The 23,321-nt window shown below is 39.6% G+C and overlaps 1 protein-coding gene across 4 annotated transcripts in view; it reads right to left on the bottom strand.

Moving 5' to 3' along the window:
* PPHLN1 (periphilin 1) overlaps positions 1 to 23,321 on the bottom strand; it is a 114,709-nt gene that overhangs the window by 47,944 nt on the left and 43,444 nt on the right. For 3 of the 4 annotated variants that reach the window (XM_088457929.1, XM_088457944.1, XM_088457950.1), the window contains 3 exons: positions 14,175 to 14,380; positions 11,002 to 11,084; positions 1,248 to 1,379 (listed from right to left, as the gene is read on the bottom strand). In XM_088457929.1, the coding sequence (XP_088314055.1) occupies positions 1,248 to 1,379; positions 11,002 to 11,084; positions 14,175 to 14,380 (421 nt within the window). The remainder of the gene's footprint in view (positions 1 to 1,247; positions 1,380 to 11,001; positions 11,085 to 14,174; positions 14,381 to 23,321) is intronic. The other variant, XM_088457938.1, reaches the window with a different exon arrangement.

Raw genomic sequence — 23,321 nt, 5'->3', positions numbered from 1 at the left:
CACGATCTTGTTCATCCACACAGCAATGATTTTACCAACGATGAACAACCATCGATCGTTCTCCCATATAGTAAATTAACGATATCGTCCAGATTGGCCTGCATGCATGCCCGACGGACAATATCGTTATCGTTCAGCGGGTGTGCGCATCGTTGGCCGTTCATTGCATACAAGCGGAACTCTGTGAACGATATATCGTTGAACGATATAGTTATCATTCATATAGTAACGATATATCGTTCCGTGTGTATTCACCTTGACTCTGTTCCCAAGTCTGAATCAGGCCCTATGTCCTAATTAAATGTTTGTTACTTGTTTCATTTGTTACTTGTTTCACTTATGGTCCATTTGGTAGTTATTTGAAGTCACACACATATAAATACCTGGGAAGAGTAATAATGGGGTTGAAGTTTCTTAACTTATATCCTTGTCTGTCTGACAGTAGCTTGGTGAAGATCCCAGTCTTTAAAATTATTTTAGAACCTTAAGCTGGCCACACACTAGACTATTTTTTGCACGATTTCGACACAACAAAGCGTTCAAATTTGTACAAATCGTGCAGTTTCCATGAGCGATAACAATCCGATGCGCAGTCCCGCGGGTCGTTGGTCATATCTTCAGATCTTCCCTACTGCAGGGAAGATCTGTCAATCTAGTTAACGAGATAAGGTCGTTTGTCAGATCGTTTAACAGATTGCACAGTTTATGCAAAATATCGTTTGTCCAGGAGTGCCGGTGAGTTGTCGGCAGTCAGGTTTCCCGATTTTTAAGCATGTTTGAAAATCATTTGACCTGACCAGCCAACCAGGATCGGATGAAAGCACACACTTGTCCTATGTCTGTCCTACTAGTTAGTCAGAGGTTGGATTGAATGCAGAATGGACAAGTGTGTACTCAGCTTTAGTCTGAGAGTCTTAAAATTTTATTTAGAGTATGGCATGTGTTCTCAAAACTATGGTGAAGACTAGACTTTAGTCTTATAAGTTATAAATCCACAACTGATTGTCATCCCACTTGTTAACACTCCTTCTTATAATTATCCCCTTAACCTGATCATCATATAGGTTCATGCACTTCATCCAACAAATTTAAAAGTAGGGTAACTTCAATTAAAAGTATATACTTATCTGTTATTTGATTTATTGCTATCTTTTTATATATTTTATATGAATTTGATTCATTCTTAAGGGTTCACAAATTTGCTGCACCATCACAAGTTTTAATAAAAGCTAGAAAATAAATTGTACTTTTACAAATTCTTCGGTTACTTCTGGTAAATTTCTTTCAGACACTTTGTCCATTTTCTCAGATACCCATTTGCAAGCAGCTTCCACGAAAGCAGTGTCCGAGAGGCGATTTCCTTTATCTAGTTCTACAGTCTGTTAAGAGCAAATCAAATACTTTATGAGGAGTTACTCTTTGCAACCAATCAACTTTTTACATATTTCTAGCATATGCTGAGCGATGGAATATTTGTACTCATTACCTAAGTCCAGGAGAGAGAGATATAGGTGGAATATCACTTGGTAAACATATTTAGCTGATAAGTAAAGTCACCCTCCTCATTTAAAGTAGCAGATGCTGTTTTAGTGCAGAAAAAAAAAAAACTGATCTATGTACCATAGATTGGTTCGTAAATACACATCTTATACAACCAGTAATATAATGGGCTTAACATTCTTTTACAATTCTCAGGAAAAATGTCAATAAATAAAAATAAACAATCAAACTGATTTTATCTATTTTTACAGAGCCTGCATGTCATTATTAATTCAGGATGAGAATGAGCAACTTAATAATGAGAAAAAGAAGAAATAAGCAAGACTTAAGCTGGGTACACTGAACAAATAGAATGGTAGGAGAAACTATTGGCGCTTCTAAGCAAGCTGCAGCCCTTTCAATAGAGATCTTCCCTAAAGATCTAAGCAAGTGTCCAATGTACAAAAAATTGAAACAGCGCTGCTTGCTGCGTCACACTATACAATGATAAGGAAGATGAAATACTTATCCGTATTAGTTGAACTTAATTTGCCCCTCCTATGATGTTCTCTTCCTCTTCTACCAAAGGCTCCGTAGACATATAGAAAAGGGTGGTATATATGGTGTCAGTGTATAGTATTTCTTTTGAGTGATAATACACAAAGCTCACTTCAAACCAATATTGGGAATACAAAATGAGGCGTACCCAACTCACTAGATCAGAGATGGATATGCTCCTATAATGGTATCCTTAATCCAAGAACCATCCAACAATGGTGAACACACACCTACAATACCGCTGGCATAAGGTATTAGGAGTATAAAGATGAGGCGTACCCCTACTCACTGAATCAGAGATGGGTATGCTCCTATAGTGGTATCTTTAATCCAAAGTCCATCGGACAAATCTGAAAAACACACCTAGACTTACGCTTGTATAAAGCGAAACAAGATGTATAAAAAGGTATCTCTAACCCAGGGAGAACTTGAAAGCAGAAAGCGTACCAGTACTCACAAAACTTCTAGTTGTTTTCAACACATAATATCTTTCATTCCAGGTTTCTAACAACCTCCAACACATGGGATATCTTTCATTCCTCCATTAATCCATAAGTAATAGATGGTGATGCGATGATAATCATAGAATAAAGTTTTAATAGTATAAAAAATGTCAAACAAATGACTACATGAGTATAAATGTAAAAAACATTCTCAGGGGGAAACAGCCGCACTGTGACAGACTGAGGCAATAATGGTGTGGAGGTGGTATGGGTCCGGATCCCAAATATGCACAAAGAATGGATATACAAATCTCCAACACCTACCTCAGATGTGTTCACCACATGCAGCGATCCCCGTGAGAAGGTCACCTTCCAGGCCAACGCGTTTCGAAGTGAATTCTCTTTTTCAAGGAATGAAGGTGAACATTGAGTCCTCAGCTTATATACACGTCCCCGTGTAAATTCCAAGATGGCGTCCTCACTCCTTCCGGTTCGCATCGCGCATCCCCACTTGCCGTCCGCTAAAATGGCCAGCCATTCCTCCATCTCATCCACGCCTCCACATCCCTGTTCAGCAACAGGGACGCCGGCCATCCCCGTCCGTGCAGTAAATAGACTTTGGGCCCACTATGTCCACCGGAACTTCACCGGAAGTCATCATCATGCCCTGCGTGATTCTGGAGAATGTAGTCTTTCCTATGTAAACGGAGTTCCCTTTCATTACAATTTCTCTCCACAGGGGGTGTGATCAGCATCGGTGGCTCTATTGGACACAATGTAGTATCAGTTATGATAATAAAAACATTGATTTAAAAGCCAGCAGTGCAAAATAAATAGATTAAAATGAATTATTGCAAACATGTGTGAATAAAATTATATAGAACCTGGGGAATGTAGATAAAATCAATACGCACAAATGGAAAAGTAAAAAATTATAATAACCATTTTAACTCAAAATCTTGGATAAGGCCTTTTGGATGGAGGGTCTTAAGTTTGAATATTGTTTTCTTCGCTATTTTCGCCAGATTTTTTTTCGATATTCTTGTCTCTCCAAGTTGCTTTTACATGTACAATACCAAAAAATCTTCTAATGTGTTGGATTGAACAACCATGTACATTTTTAAAATGATTGGATAAAGAGTGGGTGACAAGTCCTTTTTTAATATTCCTTATATGTTTGGAAAAACGTACTTTTAAAGGTCTTGTGGTCCGTCCCACATACGTCAACCCACACGTACATTCCACAAGATAAATTATATTAGACTTCTCATTGGGACAGGTAACATGCTTTTCACTAGAATATTCTTTACATTTCTGGACTTTCGATAAACAAATGTAGGATGATCTGGGATCACTTCCCGTAATATAGGGTCCCTTTGTAGTAAGTGCCAGTGTTTCCGAAATATGTTTTTCTATTTTTTTGTGCTGGGAATCATAGCCAGTGATCATCGCCCATTGTGACTTATTATTTCTGGCATTTCTACTCATCCTATTATCACCATATAGGTTTGATCTCTCTTTCTTTGATGTCTCTTCTATTGCTTTATTTAAATTTTCCAGATGGTACCCTTTAGCCAAAAAGTCTTTTTTCATCTGAATGATTTGGTCTCTACACACATCTTCTTTGCTGCAATTGCGCTTCACCCTTAGAAATTGACTTTTTGGTACTTTAAGCCAATTTATATGGTGTTGACTATCTGTGGGAATGACGGAGTTGATATCGGTGGGTTTTTTGTAGGTTTTGGTCTGTATTCTATCTTCCTCCACATAGATCGTTAGATCCAAAAAGTTTATCTCCAATTGACTATGTCAGGGTGAGATGAATATTTACATCATTTGTGTTCAAGAATGAAAAGAAGTGGACAAGACTATCTTCTGTCCCTTTCCATAGCAACACCACATCATCGATGTAACTATACCATTTAATAAGATTTGTGCCCCAAGTTACGCCACTGTAAACACTGGTCTCCTCCCAGAAACTCATTAACAGATTGGCGTAACTTGGGGCAAATTTGGTCCCCATTGCCGTGCCTGTACGTTGGAGAAAGAATTCGCCATTGAAGAGAAAATAATTATTGTCTAATATAAACCTAATGGCTGCTTGCACAAAAATCTTCCTCTCTGTTGATAACACTGTTTTTTGCAGAGACCATTTGATAGCTTCTAATCCTCTCTCATGTAAAATACAAGTATATAAAGATGTGACGTTAGCTGAGGCTAACCACGTTTCTTTCGTCCATGTGAAGTCGTCTATTTTCTTAAAAATATCCCCTGTATCTCTCAAATAAGTAGTATTAGCTGTTACTAGCGGTTGTAGAATACCATCTATAAATGACGACAAGTTCGATGTCAAACTATCTGTACCCGCTATTATGGGTCTCCCCGGAGGATTGGTTGTGCTTTTGTGCACTTTGGGTAGCACATACATGGTGGGAATAATGGGATTTTCGACATTTATATAGTCAAATTCATCTTTTGTAATGCCCCCTTTTTCTAGCTGTTCATTAATAAATTTAAGGAAGCTTTCCTTAATTCACCGAGTAGGATCACTTTTAAGTTTAGGATAAGTGGAGGTATCCGACAACTGCCTATCTACTTCCTTGACATAGTCGACAATGCCCCCCCTTTTGTCACAAGGCTTAATGACTATATTTTCATCCTCACCAAGGTTCTTTATAATATCTCTTTCCTTTTGCGTTAGGTTAAATCTAACTTTTGGCTTTTTCATTGTCTCCAATTCTTCTACTACTACTTTAGAAAAGGTATCTATGAAATTCCCTTTTATGTGGGTGGGATAAAAAGTAGATTTTTTTTCTTGTAATTATTCTGAGTGGTCTCATCTCTCGTTGTTCGTGTTTCTCTCTTCCCATTTTCCTTTTCTTTCATAGCAAAAAATTCTTAAACTAATTTTTCTTATGAATTTGTGAAAATCCACAAATTTTTCAAAGTGATTTATGTTTGAGGTTGGTGCATATTTCAAACCCTTCTCTAGAATCCTTTCTTCCTCCTTAGATGGAATACGGCTACTTAGATTGAAAATTTGTTTTATATCTGGAAGTGGCGTTCCCTTACTTTCACTATTCAAAAGGTGGTCAAGTTGTCTCAATGGGATATTTATTTTTTGTCCCAGCTCTACAACCTCTTTGTTTTCTCTATTTTCTTATTTTTCGTTCTTAGAAGTGACCTTTTTACACCCTTCATCTTGTCTTTGGGTTCCTCCTCATTCGTTGACCTTTCCGCGTCCACCTTTCTTCTAGAAAAGGTGAAACCTCTCTTACCTGTTCTTTCTTCTAAAAAAGGAGAAGGGAGTTCCGGAGATTTGGGGGACTCAAAGATTTCCATCTCATGATTTATTTGTGACGTCGAAGGGGTGTCTCCTTTTTTCTTATGCAAGTCTGAATGTCTAGAAGTACCTCTATGGGTCCTTGAGGCTCTAGGCATCTCTTCTTCTATCCTGATTGAAGTCCCCTGCATTCTGTGGATTTTTTCAATGGTTGGTAGATATTTACCCTTGGGACTTTCATATCTAGATCTTCTATGTCTTTGTTGTTTTGTAGAATTATATCTATGTCTCCTTTTGGGAAAATAAGAGAAAGCCTCCGTATCGTATCTTGATGGGTAGGTGGATTCATAGCGTTCTTTATTTCTCCTCCTACTAAAAGAAACTTGTCTTTTATCTCTATATGAAGGACTTTGTCTTTTCCTATCCCTTGAATAGTTTTTCTTTTCATAGTATCTGTGTGTTCTATCTAAATTATGGTCACGTGATCTGAAATTTTCTGGTGGCGTTCTCTTGTTTCTGAATCTTCTAGCATCTAATTCATCTTCATGGTAGCTAAAATGGCGTTCATATTCGTCGTATTTTGTAGTCGAGTAAATTCTTCTCCTTGGGTTTCTAATTTCTAAAGTACTGAATTTCTTAGGATTGTGAGTGTCTTCCTTTTCTATAAAGTATTTCTCTGTTTTCCGAAGAAACTTATTATTCTGCAAATTCCCTCTTAAATGTCCTTCGGAATTCTTCTTTTTCTCTCAAATAATCCCAAACTTATAATAGTCAAAATCTCTTTGGAGTTTCCCGTTTCAATGAAGATATTGAGATGACGGACGATAACCTGGAGACCGCTATGGAACGTCTAGGGGAGTGGCTTATTCAAGAGAATAGATTGTGGTGGGAGGTAGCCACCCTCGAGAAGTATACTCCAGAACAAATAATTCCTAAAGGACTTAGAATGAATAAACCTCCCACATTCCAGGATGCATCAGATTCCTTCTGGGAAGAATGGAATGAAATCCTAAATACCTGCTCTTTCTCGCTTATGAGCCTCATATTAAAAGAAAGAAGTAAATTGAGAGAAGTGAACGAAAGAATAGAGGTACTTAAGACCTTGATTGATCCATTTAAGAAGATACCTATTTTTGCTGTGTATGAGAAAAAAATTATTGAAAGAATACGGATTTCCTCATAAAGAAGAAACAGGGGAAGGAACAAGGAAGTAGATAGGCAGTTGTCGGATACCACCACTTACACTAAACTTAAAAGTGATCCTACTCGGCGAATTAAGGAAAGCTTCCTTAAATTTATTAATGAACATCTAGAAAAAAGGGGGCATTACAAAAGATGAATTTGACTATATAAATGTCGAAAATCCCATTATTCCCACCATGTATGTGCTACCCAAAGTGCACAAAAGCACAACCAATCCTCCGGGGAGACCCATAATAGCGGGTACAGATAGTTTGACATCGAACTTGTCATCATTTATAGATGGTATTCTACAACTGCTAGTAACAGCTAATCCTTCTTATTTGAGAGATACAGGGGATATTTTTAAGAAAATAGACGACTTCACATGGACGAAAGAAACGTGGTTAGCCTCAGCTAACGTCACATCTTTATATACTTGTATTTTACATGAGAGAGGATTAGAAGCTATCAAATGGTCTCTGCAAAAAACAGTGTTATCAACAGAGAGGAAGGATTTTATGCAAGCAGCCATTAGGTTTATATTAGACAATAATTATTTTCTCTTCAATGGCGAATTCTTTCTCCAACGTACAGGCACGGCAATGGGGACCAAATTTGCCCCAAGTTACGCCAATCTGTTAATGAGTTTCTGGGAGGAGACCAGTGTTTACAGTGGCGTAACTTGGGGCACAAATCTTATTAAATGGTATAGTTACATCGATGATGTGGTGTTGCTATGGAAAGGGACAGAAGATAGTCTTGCCCACTTCTTTTCATTCTTGAACACAAATGATGTAAATATTCATCTCACCCTGACATACAGTCAATTGGAGATAAACTTTTTGGATCTAACGATCTATGTGGAGGAAGATAGAATACAGACCAAAACCTACAAAAAACCCACCGATATCAACTCCTTCATTCCCACAGATAGTCAACACCATATAAATTGGCTTAAAGTACCAAAAAGTCAAATTTCTAAGGGTGAAGCGCAATTGCAGCAAAGAAGATGTGTGTAGAGACCAAATCATTCAGATGAAAAAAGACTTTTTGGCTAAAGGGTACCATCTGGAAAATTTAAATAAAGCAATAGAAGAGACATCAAAGAAAGAGAGATCAAACCTATATGGTGATAATAGGATGAGTAGAAATGCCAGAAATAATAAGTCACAATGGGCGATGATCACTGGCTATGATTCCCAGCACAAAAAAAATAGAAAAAAATATTTCGGAAACACTGGCACTTACTACAAAGGGACCCTATATTACGGGAAGTGATCCCAGATCATCCTACATTTGTTTATCGAAAGTCCAGAAATTTAAAGAATATTCTAGTGAAAAGCATGTTACCTGTCCCAACGAGAAGTATAATATGTACAAAGGGCTTCCACAGATGTGGGATGTGTATGGGTTGTAGACACGTCAAGGTTAATAACACAAAGTATACGGAAATATGGATCAATGGCGTTGATTTTAATATATGTGACATGTAACACTTCTAATGTAATTTATCTTGTGGAATGTATGTGTGGGTTGAAGTATGTGGGACGGACCACAAGACCTTTAAAAGTACGTTTATCCGAACATATAAGGAATATTAAAAAAAGTTCTTGTGACCCACTCTTTATCTAATCATTTTAAAAATGTACATGGTTGTTCAATCCAACACATTAGAAGATTTTTTGGTATTGTACATGTAAAAGCAACTTGGAGAGACAAGAATATCGAAAAAAATCTCGCGAAAATAGAGATGAAAACAATATTCAAACTTAAGACCCTCCATCCAAAAGGCCTTAACCAAGATTTTGAGTTAAAATGGTTATTATAATTTTTTACTTTTCCATTTGTGCGTATTGATTTTATCTACATTCCCCAGGTTCTATATAATTTTATTCACACATGTTTACAAGAATTCATTTTAATCTATTTATTTTGCACTGTTGGCTTTTAAATCAATGTTTTTATTATCATAACTGATACTACATTGTGTCCAATAAAGCCACAGATGCTGATCACACCCCCTGTGGAGAGAAATTGTAATGAAAGGGAACTCCGTTTACATAGGAAAGACTACATTCTCCAGAATCACCATTATTGCCTCAGTCTGTCACAGTGCGGCTGTTTCCCCCTGAGAATGTTTTTTACATTTATACTCATGTAGTCATTTGTTTGACATTTTTTATACTATTAAAACTTTATTCTATGATTATCATCGCATCACCATCTATTACTTATGGATTAATAGAGGAATGAAAGATATCCCATGTGTTGGAGGTTGTTAGAAACCTGGAATGAAAGATATTATGTGTTGAAAACACTAGAAGTTTTGTGAGTACTGGTACGCTTTCTGCTTTCAAGTTCTCCCTGGGTTAGAGATACCTTTTATACATCTTGTTTCGCTTTATACAAGCGTAAGTCTAGGTGTGTTTTTCAGATTTGTCCGATGGACTTTGGATTAAAGATACCACTATAGGAGCATACCCATCTCTGATTCAGTGAGTAGGGGTACGCCTCGTCTTTATACTCCTAATACCTTATGCCAGCGGTATTGTAGGTGTGTGTTCACCATTGTTGGATGGTTCTTGGATTAAGGATACCATTATAGGAGCATACCCATCTCTGATCTAGCGAGTTGGGGTATGCCTCATTTTGTATTCCCAATATTGGTTTGAAGTGAGCTTTATGTATATTATCACTCAAAAGAAATACTATAACACTGACACCATATATACCACCCTTTTCTATATGTCTACGGAGCCTTTGGTAGAAGAGGAAGAGAACATCATAGGAGGGGCAAATTAAGTTAAACTAAAACGGATAAGTATTTCATCTTCCTTATCATTGTATAGTGTGACATAGCAAGCAACGGTGTTGTTTCAATTTTTTGTACATTAAGCTGGGTACACACCTATGCAATCCTTGGGCCATTCTTTAGATTTCAATCTGTTCTTTCAATATCGCAAAAGTGCGAACACACTTTTTATCATGTTTTGTCGGATGAACAGTGCCGTAAGCTAGTGCTCCCGGCGCAGGACACGCCCCCTCCACATGGTGTCACATGGAGGGGGCATGGCTGGCGGCCGACCCCGGGCGCGGGTGATTACAGCAAAGCCCGAAGCATCCTTAGGATGCTCCGGGCTGCTGTAAGGGCAGCATTTTGACAGTCCGAAGCATCCTAATGACGCTCCAGGTGGCACTGCTGCAGAGATTCTGGCAGCAGGGTGCCATTACAAACAACCTGCTAGCCAGATGCAAGAGCTGTGGGTGAGCAGCGGTGCCGCCCACAGTGAGCTACACTGTGCGGCCCCACCGCTCGCACATCCCTAGTTACGGCCCTATGGATGAAAACTGGTAGAATCAAAGGATTGCATTTTATGTGCAGTTTAATATTCATCTTGTCCGACCTGGCCAGATCGGCCCAAAAATGCAGTGTGCACATACCTTCCACCGTTCTTGTGATTTTACACCAACAGCAGCGCCGCCTCTGTGGGCGGTACAATAATTTTTTAGAGTCGGGATTGAAGCTCACAAGTATGATTGTATAGGTGTGTATGCATGTATTGGTACTGTGGTCAGTACTTCCGATCGGGAATGAAGTCGAACAAAACATGGCATCGAAAGTGATTGCAAATGTGTTACCCAGCTTTATATGTACAAAATAATATTTTCAGTCTATTAAGTATTAGCAAGAAAAAATAAAAAAAAGTGTCTTATTCTACAACCATTTTTTAATCTTTAAATTTAAATAAATGCATCAACCTGTGAAAGGTGACCATGTTTATTTACAGGAAATATCTAATCAAAGCAAAACTTTGGCTGAACTTCCCAACCCCCATCTTACTTAGTACAAAGGGCATATGCACATACTGGTGAGTTAATCACCCCCTTTCCCTCATTCCTACCCAGCTAATATACTACTATTTATCCAGGTCAAACAATGTGCCCATCCAAACCCCATGGTTCTGCTGATCATAGTTTCAGATAATATCCTTGTTTTAGTTCTTCATTTACATAAATTAGGCAAAGATGAAAAAAGAAAAAAAATACCATTTCTACCTTTGATGGAGGACCTGCTGCTGAGCTTGATGGAGATCCATCTTTTGAGGATTTGAGAACATGTGTACTGGGTCTTTCTTTGCCTGATATGAAATATAGGAAACATGTAAATCCAACCGTGCAATATTTTGCAGACATATTCTGGGAACATTAGGATATTAGTGGCGCTTCAAAAACCGATAAATTAATTTACCATGTATCTGTTTTCCTAGTCTACTTAGAAAATATACATGGAGGGCAAAGCAACCATTAAGCTCTAATCTGTAAACGTAATAGATATTTTAATACGGTTTTGACTTCAAAAGAACACCACAAATGTTATCTGGGTTCTATTTACTTAAAGGATCCAGCAACGCGGTATAAAAAATAATATCCTCAGCCTGATCAGGGATGACATTACATTATTCAGATGCGTCCTCGTACATCTGGCCTCAATAGGCCACACAATGCGACTTGGTTGGTGTGAGTGAGCCACCAGGTCCTGTGCTACTCTGCTAGTGCCGGGCATCTTTTTTTCAGCAAAAATGCATCTAAGTCGCAAAGCGATGAGACTGGGAAGCACAAGCAGTATCTGTGTGCATAGAGGGGGGCTTTTTAGCACGACTGCAGCAAAGATGTGTAAGGACAAATCTGTAGTAACTGCTTGCCCACAAATATTCTAATAGAGCCTCCATCCGAAAATGTACCGGAGAGTTCACATGAGCACTGACAGCCACCAACTAATTTGTAACCAATCTTTTGCAAACAGGGGTGTTTCTATAGAGGAGGGGGCCCGTGTGCAGTCTCAGACACGGGCCCCCTCCTCTCCGGCGGCCGGCAGCGCACTGAGCTGTGCGTGGCCAGCGCCGGAGTTATAGATTCTGGGCACTAGAGTGTGCCCAGAGTCTATTATGAATGCACAGTTCACCGGGAAAATGTAGCTCGGCAGCCATTTTCCCTGTACTGCGCATATGACGGGAAAATGGCCGTCACAGCCATTTACCAGTCGTTTTACAATGCCGGAGCCCCGCGCCGACGTGGGACTCCGGAGAGGTTAGTATTCTTATGGGTGCGGGGTGTGCAGTACGGGGCCCTCCTGGACCCAGTGGCCCGTGTTCCCTGCACACCCTGCACCCATTATAGATACGCCCCTGTTTGCAAATATAAAGGGGGTGATTCAGGGAAGCCATTGGGCGCAATTGTCTGATTGTTTCCCTCTGTGCATGGGTCTGGGTTGCACTGCCCATGATTGTTACCGTTATTACGCAGATCAAAATTGCATAGTGATTCAGGCAAGTTTAATAGACTTTTCTGGGTGGTAACTGGGGGGTGGCTACCAGCCGAAGGTGTGTTGGTGACGGCGACAGCGTCTAAAGAAGCAGTTGCACGGACACCGGCAACAATGGTCAGTGGGACATTCTGCGCCTACATAACGTGTTTGCACGCACATCGGTGGTATCAGCCAGCAACTGGTGGGCATTTCAATAGGAAGTCCACTGGCCACACAATAAAAACGCAGTAGTGGCTGTGCCAAAAGATGCATCAGCAACTGTGCCCACCTCTGAATCTCCCCCAAAGTTTACTATTCATACAGATTTAGACTCTTAAAACGTAGTCTTGTTAGGTACCACTGGTGGTGCCATTGTGCTTACCTTCTCCTTTAGAATTTTCTTCATTCCTTTGCTTCCTTATTACCCTAACCCTCCAATCCCACAGCCTAACCCCAACCCTCCCCTAGTGCCTGACCCTAATCCTCCCCCTGACCCGAGTACTTATCGCCGCAATCTTTTGGGATTCGGACTATAGCCCCTTTATATTTTAGTTTCGTCTATGCTATAGTAAACAAAGAAGGTTTTTTATTTTACAAATTCTGATTGGTATATAAAAGAAAAATGTGAGCCTAAGTAATGTTAAACAATTGAAAATAAGAAGCACTAAAGTTAACTATATTAATAATTTTAAGAAGTAGTACTGAATAAAATAGTTTTAGCTGCAGACATTTACTATCTATCTAACCTCGGTCCTCAAGGCATACCAACAGTCCTGGTTTTAGTGATATCCAAGCTTAAGCACGGATGGTTAAATCAAAATAACTGAGGTACTAATTAAGTCACTTGTACTCAACTATGGCTATCCTTAAAACTTTGACTGTTAATGTGCCTTGAGGACCATGGTTTGAATCCCTGATCTATGGGATAATGGGTTAGATTCCGACCAGGGTCCTTATCTGTGTATGGTGGCATCTGTGTCTGATATGACAGACTAAGAAAAAAAAAAAAAAGTGTTTGTATAAATCATTCAGGATGGCACCGGGGCGAATAACAGATGTTCATAGCGAGTGTGCCGGTCACATACATACATAAACAGACACGGTTTATAAAGCATAGAGTAACTCATGCTAATGCACAAACTGAATAAGAACATGTTCAGCTGAAATGACCATCTTTAATGTTGTTAGCCAAAATCAAACTCAAAATAAAAAGGATAATCACAGAAATTATAAAGCTGAAATAACTGATGCTTTTCTAAAGCTTTCATGCTCTGTGAACAATTTACTATTTTCTTCAATGTTATTTTATTTTGAAAATATTTGTACATGAAGGAAGACAATAAGACTGAGTATTTTTGTTTGCTTTCAGTTCAGTCTCTCCTTTTAATCTAAAATCAGCAAAAAGAAAGAAAAACAAATAAAACAAAATCTATACGGGATCATTGTGCTGCATTTTGAACAGTAAACCGCTTAGAAAAAAAAATCTAGAACCCCATGGAGGCAACATGGTTCATGTCTTTAATCGGATGCAGCTCCTTTAAAATGGGACGATTTGAAAACTCATTTCACCACCAGTAGATCCTTCTCTATATACTGTATAACAGCCATGCAACTCAGAGTGCTAACTACTATATAAAAATTATTCAAAAAAAGAAAAACACATGACTATGTAGGTTAACAATGCTTCACGCTTATTATTCTGTAAATCAGGTGCACACTTGTAACGGACACAAAAATGTATGCCGCTGCTTAACTTCTAAATATTTCTATCATGTATTCAAATAAAGCTTTTTAGGCATAAGCTGCATGGGGTTACAGAACACTGAAAAGAAATTTAAATAGAAAGCTAAAACTTAATGAGCACAATGATGGGACTTGACAGAATGCAAAATATTCAGTATTTAAATCACAAAACCATACTTACTTCTGTGTTTATGGGAGGGAAATGTTTTGCCCCTGTCTGGAGAATAGCTCCTGCTGCTGACACTGGAGCCAGATCTACTGTGTGGAGAATCTTTTCGGGTGACAGGAGATTCCAGGAAATATGAGGACTCTCTTCTGAGTGGTGAGCGTTCTCGCATATGCGCATGGTGATAGAGAGGTTTTCTCCTGAAGACTTCCCTGTGGTCTCTGAGGATATAAAAAATACTTTAATAGCACTGAAGAAACCCAGTGCAATGTTAAATTGACAGACATTTTGCATAATTTTAAACAAATATAATTATATTGCTTTACTTGTACATAAGAATGCTATTTCTTATTTGCTACTACACCCTCTATGTATTTGTATAAGAAAATGGAAATATACAGCCAAACCAAATGAACAGAGGTCCGTTTATGCAAATACGTCAAGAGAACACAGCCATTGGTCTAACTTGATTATATATATACACACGTATATATTGTGGGCTATCTGTTCAGGCGTTTGTGTGTGGTCTTGACAAAGGTCCTGTGTGGACCGAAACGTTGACATGCTATTTACTGTGATGATGCCATGAGTAACAATAAAAGGTGTGGAAAAACTGGTTTAAAAAAAAAAAAAAAATTAGAAGGGTTGGTAGTTTATTTTTACCAATTAATAAAATGCAAAGTGAATGAACAGAAGAGAAAACTAAATCAAAATCAATATCAATATTTGGTGTGACCACCCTTTACCTTCAAAACAGCATCAATTCTTCTAGGTACACTTGCACAAAGTCAGGGATTTTGTAGGATTATAGTTAGTTGTATGATTAACCAATTATACCAAATAGGTGATTATGATCATCATTTTCATATGTAGGTTGAAACAGTCATTAACTGGAGCAGAAACAGTTGTGTAGGAGGCTTAAAACTGGGTGAGGAACAGCCAAACTCTGTTACAAAAGTGAGGTTGTGGAAGACAGTTTCATGTCACAGGACATACACCATGAGAAGACTGCACACAGCAACAAGACACAAGGTACTTAAACTGCATCATCAAGGTCTCTCCCAGGCAAAAATGTAAAAGCAGACTGGGGTTTCAAGGTGTGCTGTGCAAGCTCTTTTGAAGAGGCACAAAGAAACAGGCAACGTTGACGCAGTGGTCGGCCAAGGAAACTTAGTGCATCAGTTGAAAGACACACGCTTACTTCCATTCGAAATTGGAAAATGTCCAGCAGTGCCATCAACTTAGAACTAGCATAAACCAGTGGGACCCAGGTATACCCATCTACTGTTTGGAGAAGTCTGGCCAGTGGTGTTCAAGGAAGAATTGCAGCCAAACAACCATACCTTTGATGTGAAAACAAGGCCAAGCAATTCAGCTATGCACGAAAACATAGGAACTGGGGTGCAGAAAAATGGCAGCAGGTGCTCTGGATTGAAGTAAAAATTTAAAAAATATTTGGCTGCAACAGAATGCAGTTTGTTCGCCGAAGGGCTGGAGAGCTGTAATGAGTGTCTGCAGGCGAAGGTGAAGCATGGTGGAGGTTCCTTGCAAGTTTGGGGCTGCATTTCAGCAAATGGAGTTAAGGATTTGGTCAGGATTAATGGTGTCCTCAATGCTGAGAAACAAAGACAGGTACTCAGCCATCATGCAATACCATCAAGGAGGCAACTGATTGGCTCCAAATTATTCTGCAGCAGAACAATGAGTCCAAACATACAGCCAATGTCATTAAGAACTATCTTCAGCGTAAAGAGCAACAAGGAGTCCTGGAAGTGATGTTATGGCCCCCACAGAGCCCTGATCTCATTCGGCAGCATGGCATCGATAACGATATCCCCAGATAGTACAAACGACTGGGGATAGTACAAACGACTGGGGATATCGTTAATGACCCATGGGAGCGAGCATCGTACATCGCATAGGGCATACAAACTGGACAATTTGAAAGATAAATCATTCAAAAAAGGTCCTTATCGTTCAAAAAAAATCTTTTAAAAACATCGCCCAGGGCATAATGGTGCGTACACACTAGATGTTTTTTTAAACGATATTACTTATAACGACACATCGCTACGACAATTTTGTTTAATCGTGTAGTGTGTAAGCACTATATCGTTAATGAGGCGCGCTCCAGCAGGTCATTAACGATATCCCCAGTCGCTTGTACTCATTAGCGATGCCATGACCCTGCTACCCCCCGCCATCATTCATTGCTGCCGGCATCGCCAAGTGTGTATACACTTACCGTTGCCGGAATCCTTTGCCAGGTCCCGCCGCTCTTTAGAAAGAGCATGTGACTGTGTACGTGGACAAACCATGTAGTAATGCAAGGAGGTGCAAAAACATAAAATACTTTGCACGTGGGGTAAATACTGGCCACTTTCGCATGTAGCCTACAAATGCTGGACAGCTTTATTTTTATACTGCAATTTAGATCTGTTTGGACACACCCCTCCCACATCTAACTCTCTCTGCACATGTTACATCTGCCCCACCTGCAGTGCAGCATGGTCTTACCAATATGCACAGTAACTTGCTCTTTCTTACTCTATTCCCAAAGCTGAATCAGGCCCTTAGTTTGGAGTTTAGACAAATACAAATGAAGAAATCAGCAAGTGAATGGTTAAAGACACTGACATTCTCTCATAGTTTGTGACAAAGTGAAGAGATCATTTCAAACCTCAAGTGTGATTTCTTTAGTGTGGAACAATTGCCCGGCTGATATTGAACGACATCATCATGCAAAAAATAAAAGCACCCGTTAATGCAAAACAATGTGGACTGGCCGTTTGGATCATAAGACAGGTGGGTTTCCTCAGACTGGTGTCACAATGGCCACTGGTAAAATGACCAGCAATTCAGACCACAACACTCTGTGTATAGGACATTATGGAAACCAGTGCATGGTAAGAGGTGCAACAACCGCAGATGTTTTCTTTCATTCTCTGAATTATGCACATTTTCGGCATAGTCATTTGTGAACGGTTTTTCACAAATGGCCCCAGATAATATAAAGGGAAACCAAAAAAACCATGCAAAAATAGGGTCCATTTTTATGGTGAACAATTACGGTAGTTGAGAAGTTGAAACGTCCGCCTACAAAGTTTGCTCCATCACATGAATGATGGACTGAAATTTATTTGCAAAAGGATTTGTCTTCAAGTTTTAGCCAGACACTTAACTTGAAGTAAAAGCCAAATTATGGGCGGTATTCAATTACTTTCGCACCCACGATAAAGTTTCGCATGCCGCACTTTTCGCCTACATCGTGTATTTTAGCCGTGGAAACATTTGTGCATGTCCCCGTTATTCGCCCTATTCAATTCCAAAAGATGCGAAAACAGCGACACGCGCAGTCAGAACAGGTGGAAAGTGGTGTCAAAATCGGGGAAATCAGCCTGAACCCCCGAAAAAGATGCAGAAACATTGAAGATCAATGTAGTAGTGCCTGAATAGTCCTAATAAAACTGTTTGGGGTACTTAAGTTGGTACAATAGCCTCTAATTAGCGTCTTTGCACAAGTGGTGAAGAATGGCATAAAGCAGGGTTTTGTTTTTTTAGAAAATAAGTAGTCCTGGCAAATTTGGGGTACCTGAAAATAGGTGCTAGCATCTGATAATGTCTCTAAAGTGAAGTTTTTAAAAAAAGAGAAACTCCTCTGTCATAAAAGTACCTGCAAGCCCAAAAACACTTGACCCCTTCTTAGAGCACCTGCAAAACCTTATTTCACTAGTTTGCGAAGTTGTCCCCCCACTTTGTGCTTTTTCGCCCCCAAATTCAAAGTATTTTTGGGGGTTTTCAGTTTTTTTTCTGGATTTTCTTGCCGCAGTTTTCTTTTGGGGGGCTGTCCCAAGGGTTCTGAGCGGTCTCCTCTCCCTTGCACCCCAAAATAAAAATGTTGCACTTCTTTTCTCCTGCTATTCAGAGGCGAATCTTTTTCACCTATTACAGCGCATTGACTTTCCGCGTACGCGAAAAGCGGATGGAATTGAATATGGAGATAAGTTTCCGACAGGCAAAAAGTCGCAATCGGCGATACTTTTTCACGGGTCTCGGCTTTTCGCAGCTAATTGAATACGGGCCTATATATGATAAAGCAGAGTGTTTGGTGTGCATTGCAAAACAACGTATCTCTAGTATCACCTCTAAAATGTTTATGACCAGTTCCCTTTTCAGGAGTGCGCATAGACTCCCTGCCAGCTCCTTAGCGCCCTGCACACAGTCTAGCAGGAATGCTATTACCTATATACATTTCATACATTTAATTTAAAAAACCAAACATAATTTTACTATTTTTAGCTCAGTGTGTACTTTCTTCAATAGGATCGGGTGGTCAGGCATCTCAATCTTTAAGCAGCCTCATAATATGCGACCTCCGGATCCGACCTCTGCAGAAGCGTTTGAAGCCAGTTATTGACTAACGCTCCTGCATACTCACCTATGCAATTATTGGGTTGATCAGCCGATATCAGGTGATCGGCCTAACAACTGCCTAGGTCTGTACCCACAATGGTACACACCTATGCAATGGACAGTGGATGTTCATATAAGGCTTTATGTTCTAGTGACTGGATGGTCACAGTAAATTGGTTCATTGGCAATTTGCTGGAAACACAGGCTGCGGTGGACCATGGTGACTACATTCAACTAGGTCTTGTTATGATGCACTGCAGTCTTAAGCTGGCCACACATCTAAAGATTATCTGTCCAACCAGCCAACTAGTTTGATTTGATTGGTTGGAATGAAAATCTGGTAAGGTATGAAAGCAAATGACAATCAGCAATTTGCTCCCAAATGCCAGAAAATGGACAAAAACTGTTGTTTGAACAAATTGTTTAGATCATATATTTAACAAACTTGTCTGAATGTCCATTTTCATCTGTTTTCTGGCATTTAGGAGCAAATTACTGCTCATCAGTTACTCCTATACGTTACCAAATTTTCATTATAATCAATCATCTATTTGGCTGGTTGGACAGATCTTTAGATGTGTGGCCAGTTTAACAAGACTTCAAAAATCATCCAACAAGCTTTCCAAGAAACTGTCAAAATCTATAACACTACTTGGATAGGTGTCGGATTCTTCCAGCACATATATTTATTTCAAAGAGATTCAGTCAAGCAAAAAAACAAAACCATATATACAATATTGTTTGGGAAGGGGGGGGGGTAACTGTCCCAAATGTTCTTCCTTCTGGAAAACTGTAACAACACTATCAAATGAAATCCTGGGAATGGATATACACTGATTAACTTGATTACTTGAGTCCTACTGGAGAAAAATGCTAAATAAACATTACTACTAATTATTATTTAAATGTTAGCTCATTGTCGATCCCCCTCGCCTCTTCCAGTGGGGATCATTTTTCACAGTACTTGACCTAATGTCTTCAGCAGAACAGTTTTCTGCCACATAGTTTCAATGGATGAAATTCAAAAGAGTCTCCTGCATTAAGCACCATAGTATATGTCTTAACATTCCACCATCATTTTCCTTCGGACTCCAATGGATACAGTCAATACACTAATCCCCCCAACACGAGTTACCCCTAGATGCCCGTTTCTATCCTACACTCAACCCCCACCTCTCAACCTCATTCTCCCTTCACTTACTATACACTTTCCAGCTTACGTTATAGCAGACATTCTTTACAAACATCTGTCTATTAGGCTTATTGTGTCTAGCAAGATTGTTTGAAATGTGAGTGTGACCAGTGGTTTCTTTTTTTGTGCCTTAGCTGTCACTGCCTAAGAAGGTTTTACATACTAAGCTACTTGTACTTTTTTCACTTCTATTGTTGTATCAGAAATTATACTAAATAATATGTACAATAGATCAAGACTGCTGGTTAATCCCGATTAGCAGGTTATTTTACGAGTACAGTATGTGCAGTCACAGACAGAGGGCCAATTGGGCTACAGTCAGTCAGCTCTCTTATGGTGCATACACATGGTATAATTAAAATGGACGATATGAATGATATCCATCATATCGTGCATTTTTCGGTGCCCAACGACCTGCAATGCGCGGGCACCTATGGACGATAATATCGTCCATCACCTGTGCATGCATATCGACCAGGTTACTATAGGGACCAGAGATTGTTGATCGCGGATCTATGGTGGGTTCGTGGTGTGCTGGATGATCAATATCGATCATCCAGCACACCCGGGAGATCGTTCAACGATATTGTTATCGTTGACTAACATCCCGTGTGTATACACCATTACTTGTGTGTCTGCTGTCAACGCCCTGGGGAGATTATTTACTGAATGGTGCTTTTACAAAACTCAGATTTTCTTGTTTTAATAATATTTGTTTTCAACTGCACAGTTTTGTGGAATACATTAACAGTGATATATTTATTTATTAACAGTTTCTTATATAGTGCAGCATATTCCGTTGCGCTTTACAATTGGAAACATAAATAGAACAAAACTGGGTAATAACACACAGATATGTAGGTAGGAAGGCCCTGCTCGTATCAATCTATAGGATGTATTAAAAATTTTGAATAAAGTTACAAAATACACAATAATGGTATGCAATACACATTTTCCTTGAAAAAGAACTTAACACAATCATTTGTAAGTGGAAATAAATCATCTAGTTTCAGGTATTAAAACGGGCCAAGGCTCAATCAAAAGTTGACAGTAACTATGTATTTCTAAATCTGTCCTTAAAGAAATACTAAGCATTTACTTCTCATGACAAAATTAATCTAGAGTGAATTAAATAATTAATGTTGACAACTGTAATGTAATTAATATACTAATCAACGTGCAATATAATTTAGTTTAGGCATAAATAAAATGCATCTGGTTAGGGTGCCCTTTGACTGAACCCTGAACATTCTGCAAACAAAGGACAGACTTCATATGTCAATTGGCCCTCACAAAGTTTTATTACCAAGAGAATGTTTATAGTATTTAAACTGGGGATGCTGTAGTCAGCCTTATTAGTTGACATACTATGGCTATGTAGTTTAACCAATTGTTTGGCCTTTATGGTAGCCATCCCTTAGTTATGTGAACAGCTTAAAGCAAACACTTTTTATGTATCAGCAAGATTACAGTGCCAGACATGGGTACAAATTTATTGTACTGTACAGTTAATTATATGCTAGCTGTCTGTACATTTAAAAAAAAAAAAAAAGGTATGAAAAGGCATTATTCATTAATAGTGCATTTATTACCTCTACATAGTGACACGGCACAAATAATCACGAGTATGCTGCCATTCATTGAGTACAAGTGACATCACCATGGCACAACACAGCTTAGGACAGAATGCAGAATCCTTTCCATATTGTTTTAAGCACTTGTTTATATTGGTTTATTATCCATAGCTTTCAGCATTAAAACTGAAAAGTAGTCAACATGATGTTTGTGCATCTGCTGGAAGCAGTAGAGAAGGTGTTACATGGGTGAGTGATTTCCCATTAAGGAGCTCCTTGTATGTGTTGCTAAACTAAGATTACACATTTAAATGACTATTTGCCCCTTTTCAGAATTGTTATCTGGGTCACATCTTACAGGCTTGAACATTACTTCAGTAATCAGTAGTTACATGACTTTGCTAGATGCCTTTACAGATAAGAAAGGTGACTGCTAGCTTTGATAATTTTCTTGGTTTTGTATAATGCTGATTCAGTGTTTGTCTTTTCTACTGTTCATCCAAATTGCTAAATACTCTGCAAGTTTCCATAAGATTAGTGTTACTACATGTATGACCTATTACACTCCTTCCCATGACTAACATTGAAAATTACCTTGACTATCCTATGTGCTTAGTACACAAGTGAGGAGCTGTAGGCCAGACAACCCGAGATGTTACCGGAATCGGTATGATTTACCACCGGACCTAAGCCAGACGGATGAAATACAGACGCTGGAAGGCCTGCACATGAAGATCCCGACAGAGGTAAGTAAGACACTCCCGTGGGGGTGCCTAACCCTAACCTCCCCCTGGGGATGCCTCACGCTAACCCCCCTTCCCCTAGCCTGACAGCCTGACCCTAACCCTACCAGGGGGGGTGCCTAACCCCAAGACCCCCTGGGAGTCCCTAAACCTAACCCTAGCCCCCACGCGACTATCACCTTCCAACACCCACCTTACCTACATTCGGTATGCCAGGCATCGGGATTTCGGCATGGGGCTAATGAGTCGGTATTTAGACGCCTATCATTAGTCCCATGCCGGGATTTCACTGTCGGGAAGCCGTCGGTCGGCATTTCGACTGCCTGCTTCCTGACTACATCCTATGTCACCATATTCTTATGTATACACAGGCCCTGATTCAGAGCCGGACGCTCTGACAGAGTGCTCGCTCTGAATCAGGGCATTTTTTTTTTTTTATGGAGCGGCCTCCTGGTCTCTCGCATTGCTGTGGGTTGCTACCCACAGCTAATGCGAGCGGCCAGGATGATGGTCGTGATGGTCAAAACCATCGCGACCATCGGGCTTGCGACGAGACCCTTGTGGTAGGGTCTCGTGGCCGCAAGCCCCAGAGAGCTTTCGGCTTAAACAGAGCCGAAAGCACTCCCACTGTTCTAATGGGAACGCCTCCTTCTGGGCAGCCACCCCACCCCCGGCCCGCCCACCAAAGGGGGCGTGCTGTCACTCAACATCAACAGCACGCCCCCTTTGTTGCGAGACCCGGAGCGACGGATTGCCCGTCGCTATCCGGGTCTCGCGCATGACGGAGCTGGCTCCGTCGTGCGCATGAACTCTGGGCCACCATCGACTTAGTTGCGAGCGCTCAGCACTTGCGACCGGCGCTGAATCAGGCCCACTGTCCTTATTCGTATTTTGTGCCTTCTCTTGTATGTAGTGAAATGGAAAAAGATAGACAAACAGAGAAAGTGAAAGCGATGGAGAGATAACACATAAGAAGACAGGAGGAAACACATATTAGAGAAAGTTAAACAAAGTCTGGATGACATTTTACGCCCCTTGACAAAAAAAAAAAAAAAAAAAAAAAAAGTATAAAGAAGCAAGTTACATTGTTAAATATCAGTATTTAAAATTGGCAATGAAAGTTCTGGCCTGCATCCATCAAATCAATTTTCAATTTTTATTATAAGGTCTTCAATATTTAGTTGACATTACTAGTCATAGGAATATATCCTACTTGTTTATACAAAACACTGTTCTGAAT

This window comes from Taudactylus pleione, unplaced genomic scaffold (assembly GCF_031769625.1).
Source record: "Taudactylus pleione unplaced genomic scaffold, aTauple2 ptg000041l, whole genome shotgun sequence".
In the NCBI taxonomy this organism is placed as follows: domain Eukaryota; kingdom Metazoa; phylum Chordata; class Amphibia; order Anura; family Myobatrachidae; genus Taudactylus; species Taudactylus pleione.
The sequence above is the reverse complement of the archived record's forward strand: the minus strand, read 5'-3'. Positions and strand labels throughout refer to the sequence as shown.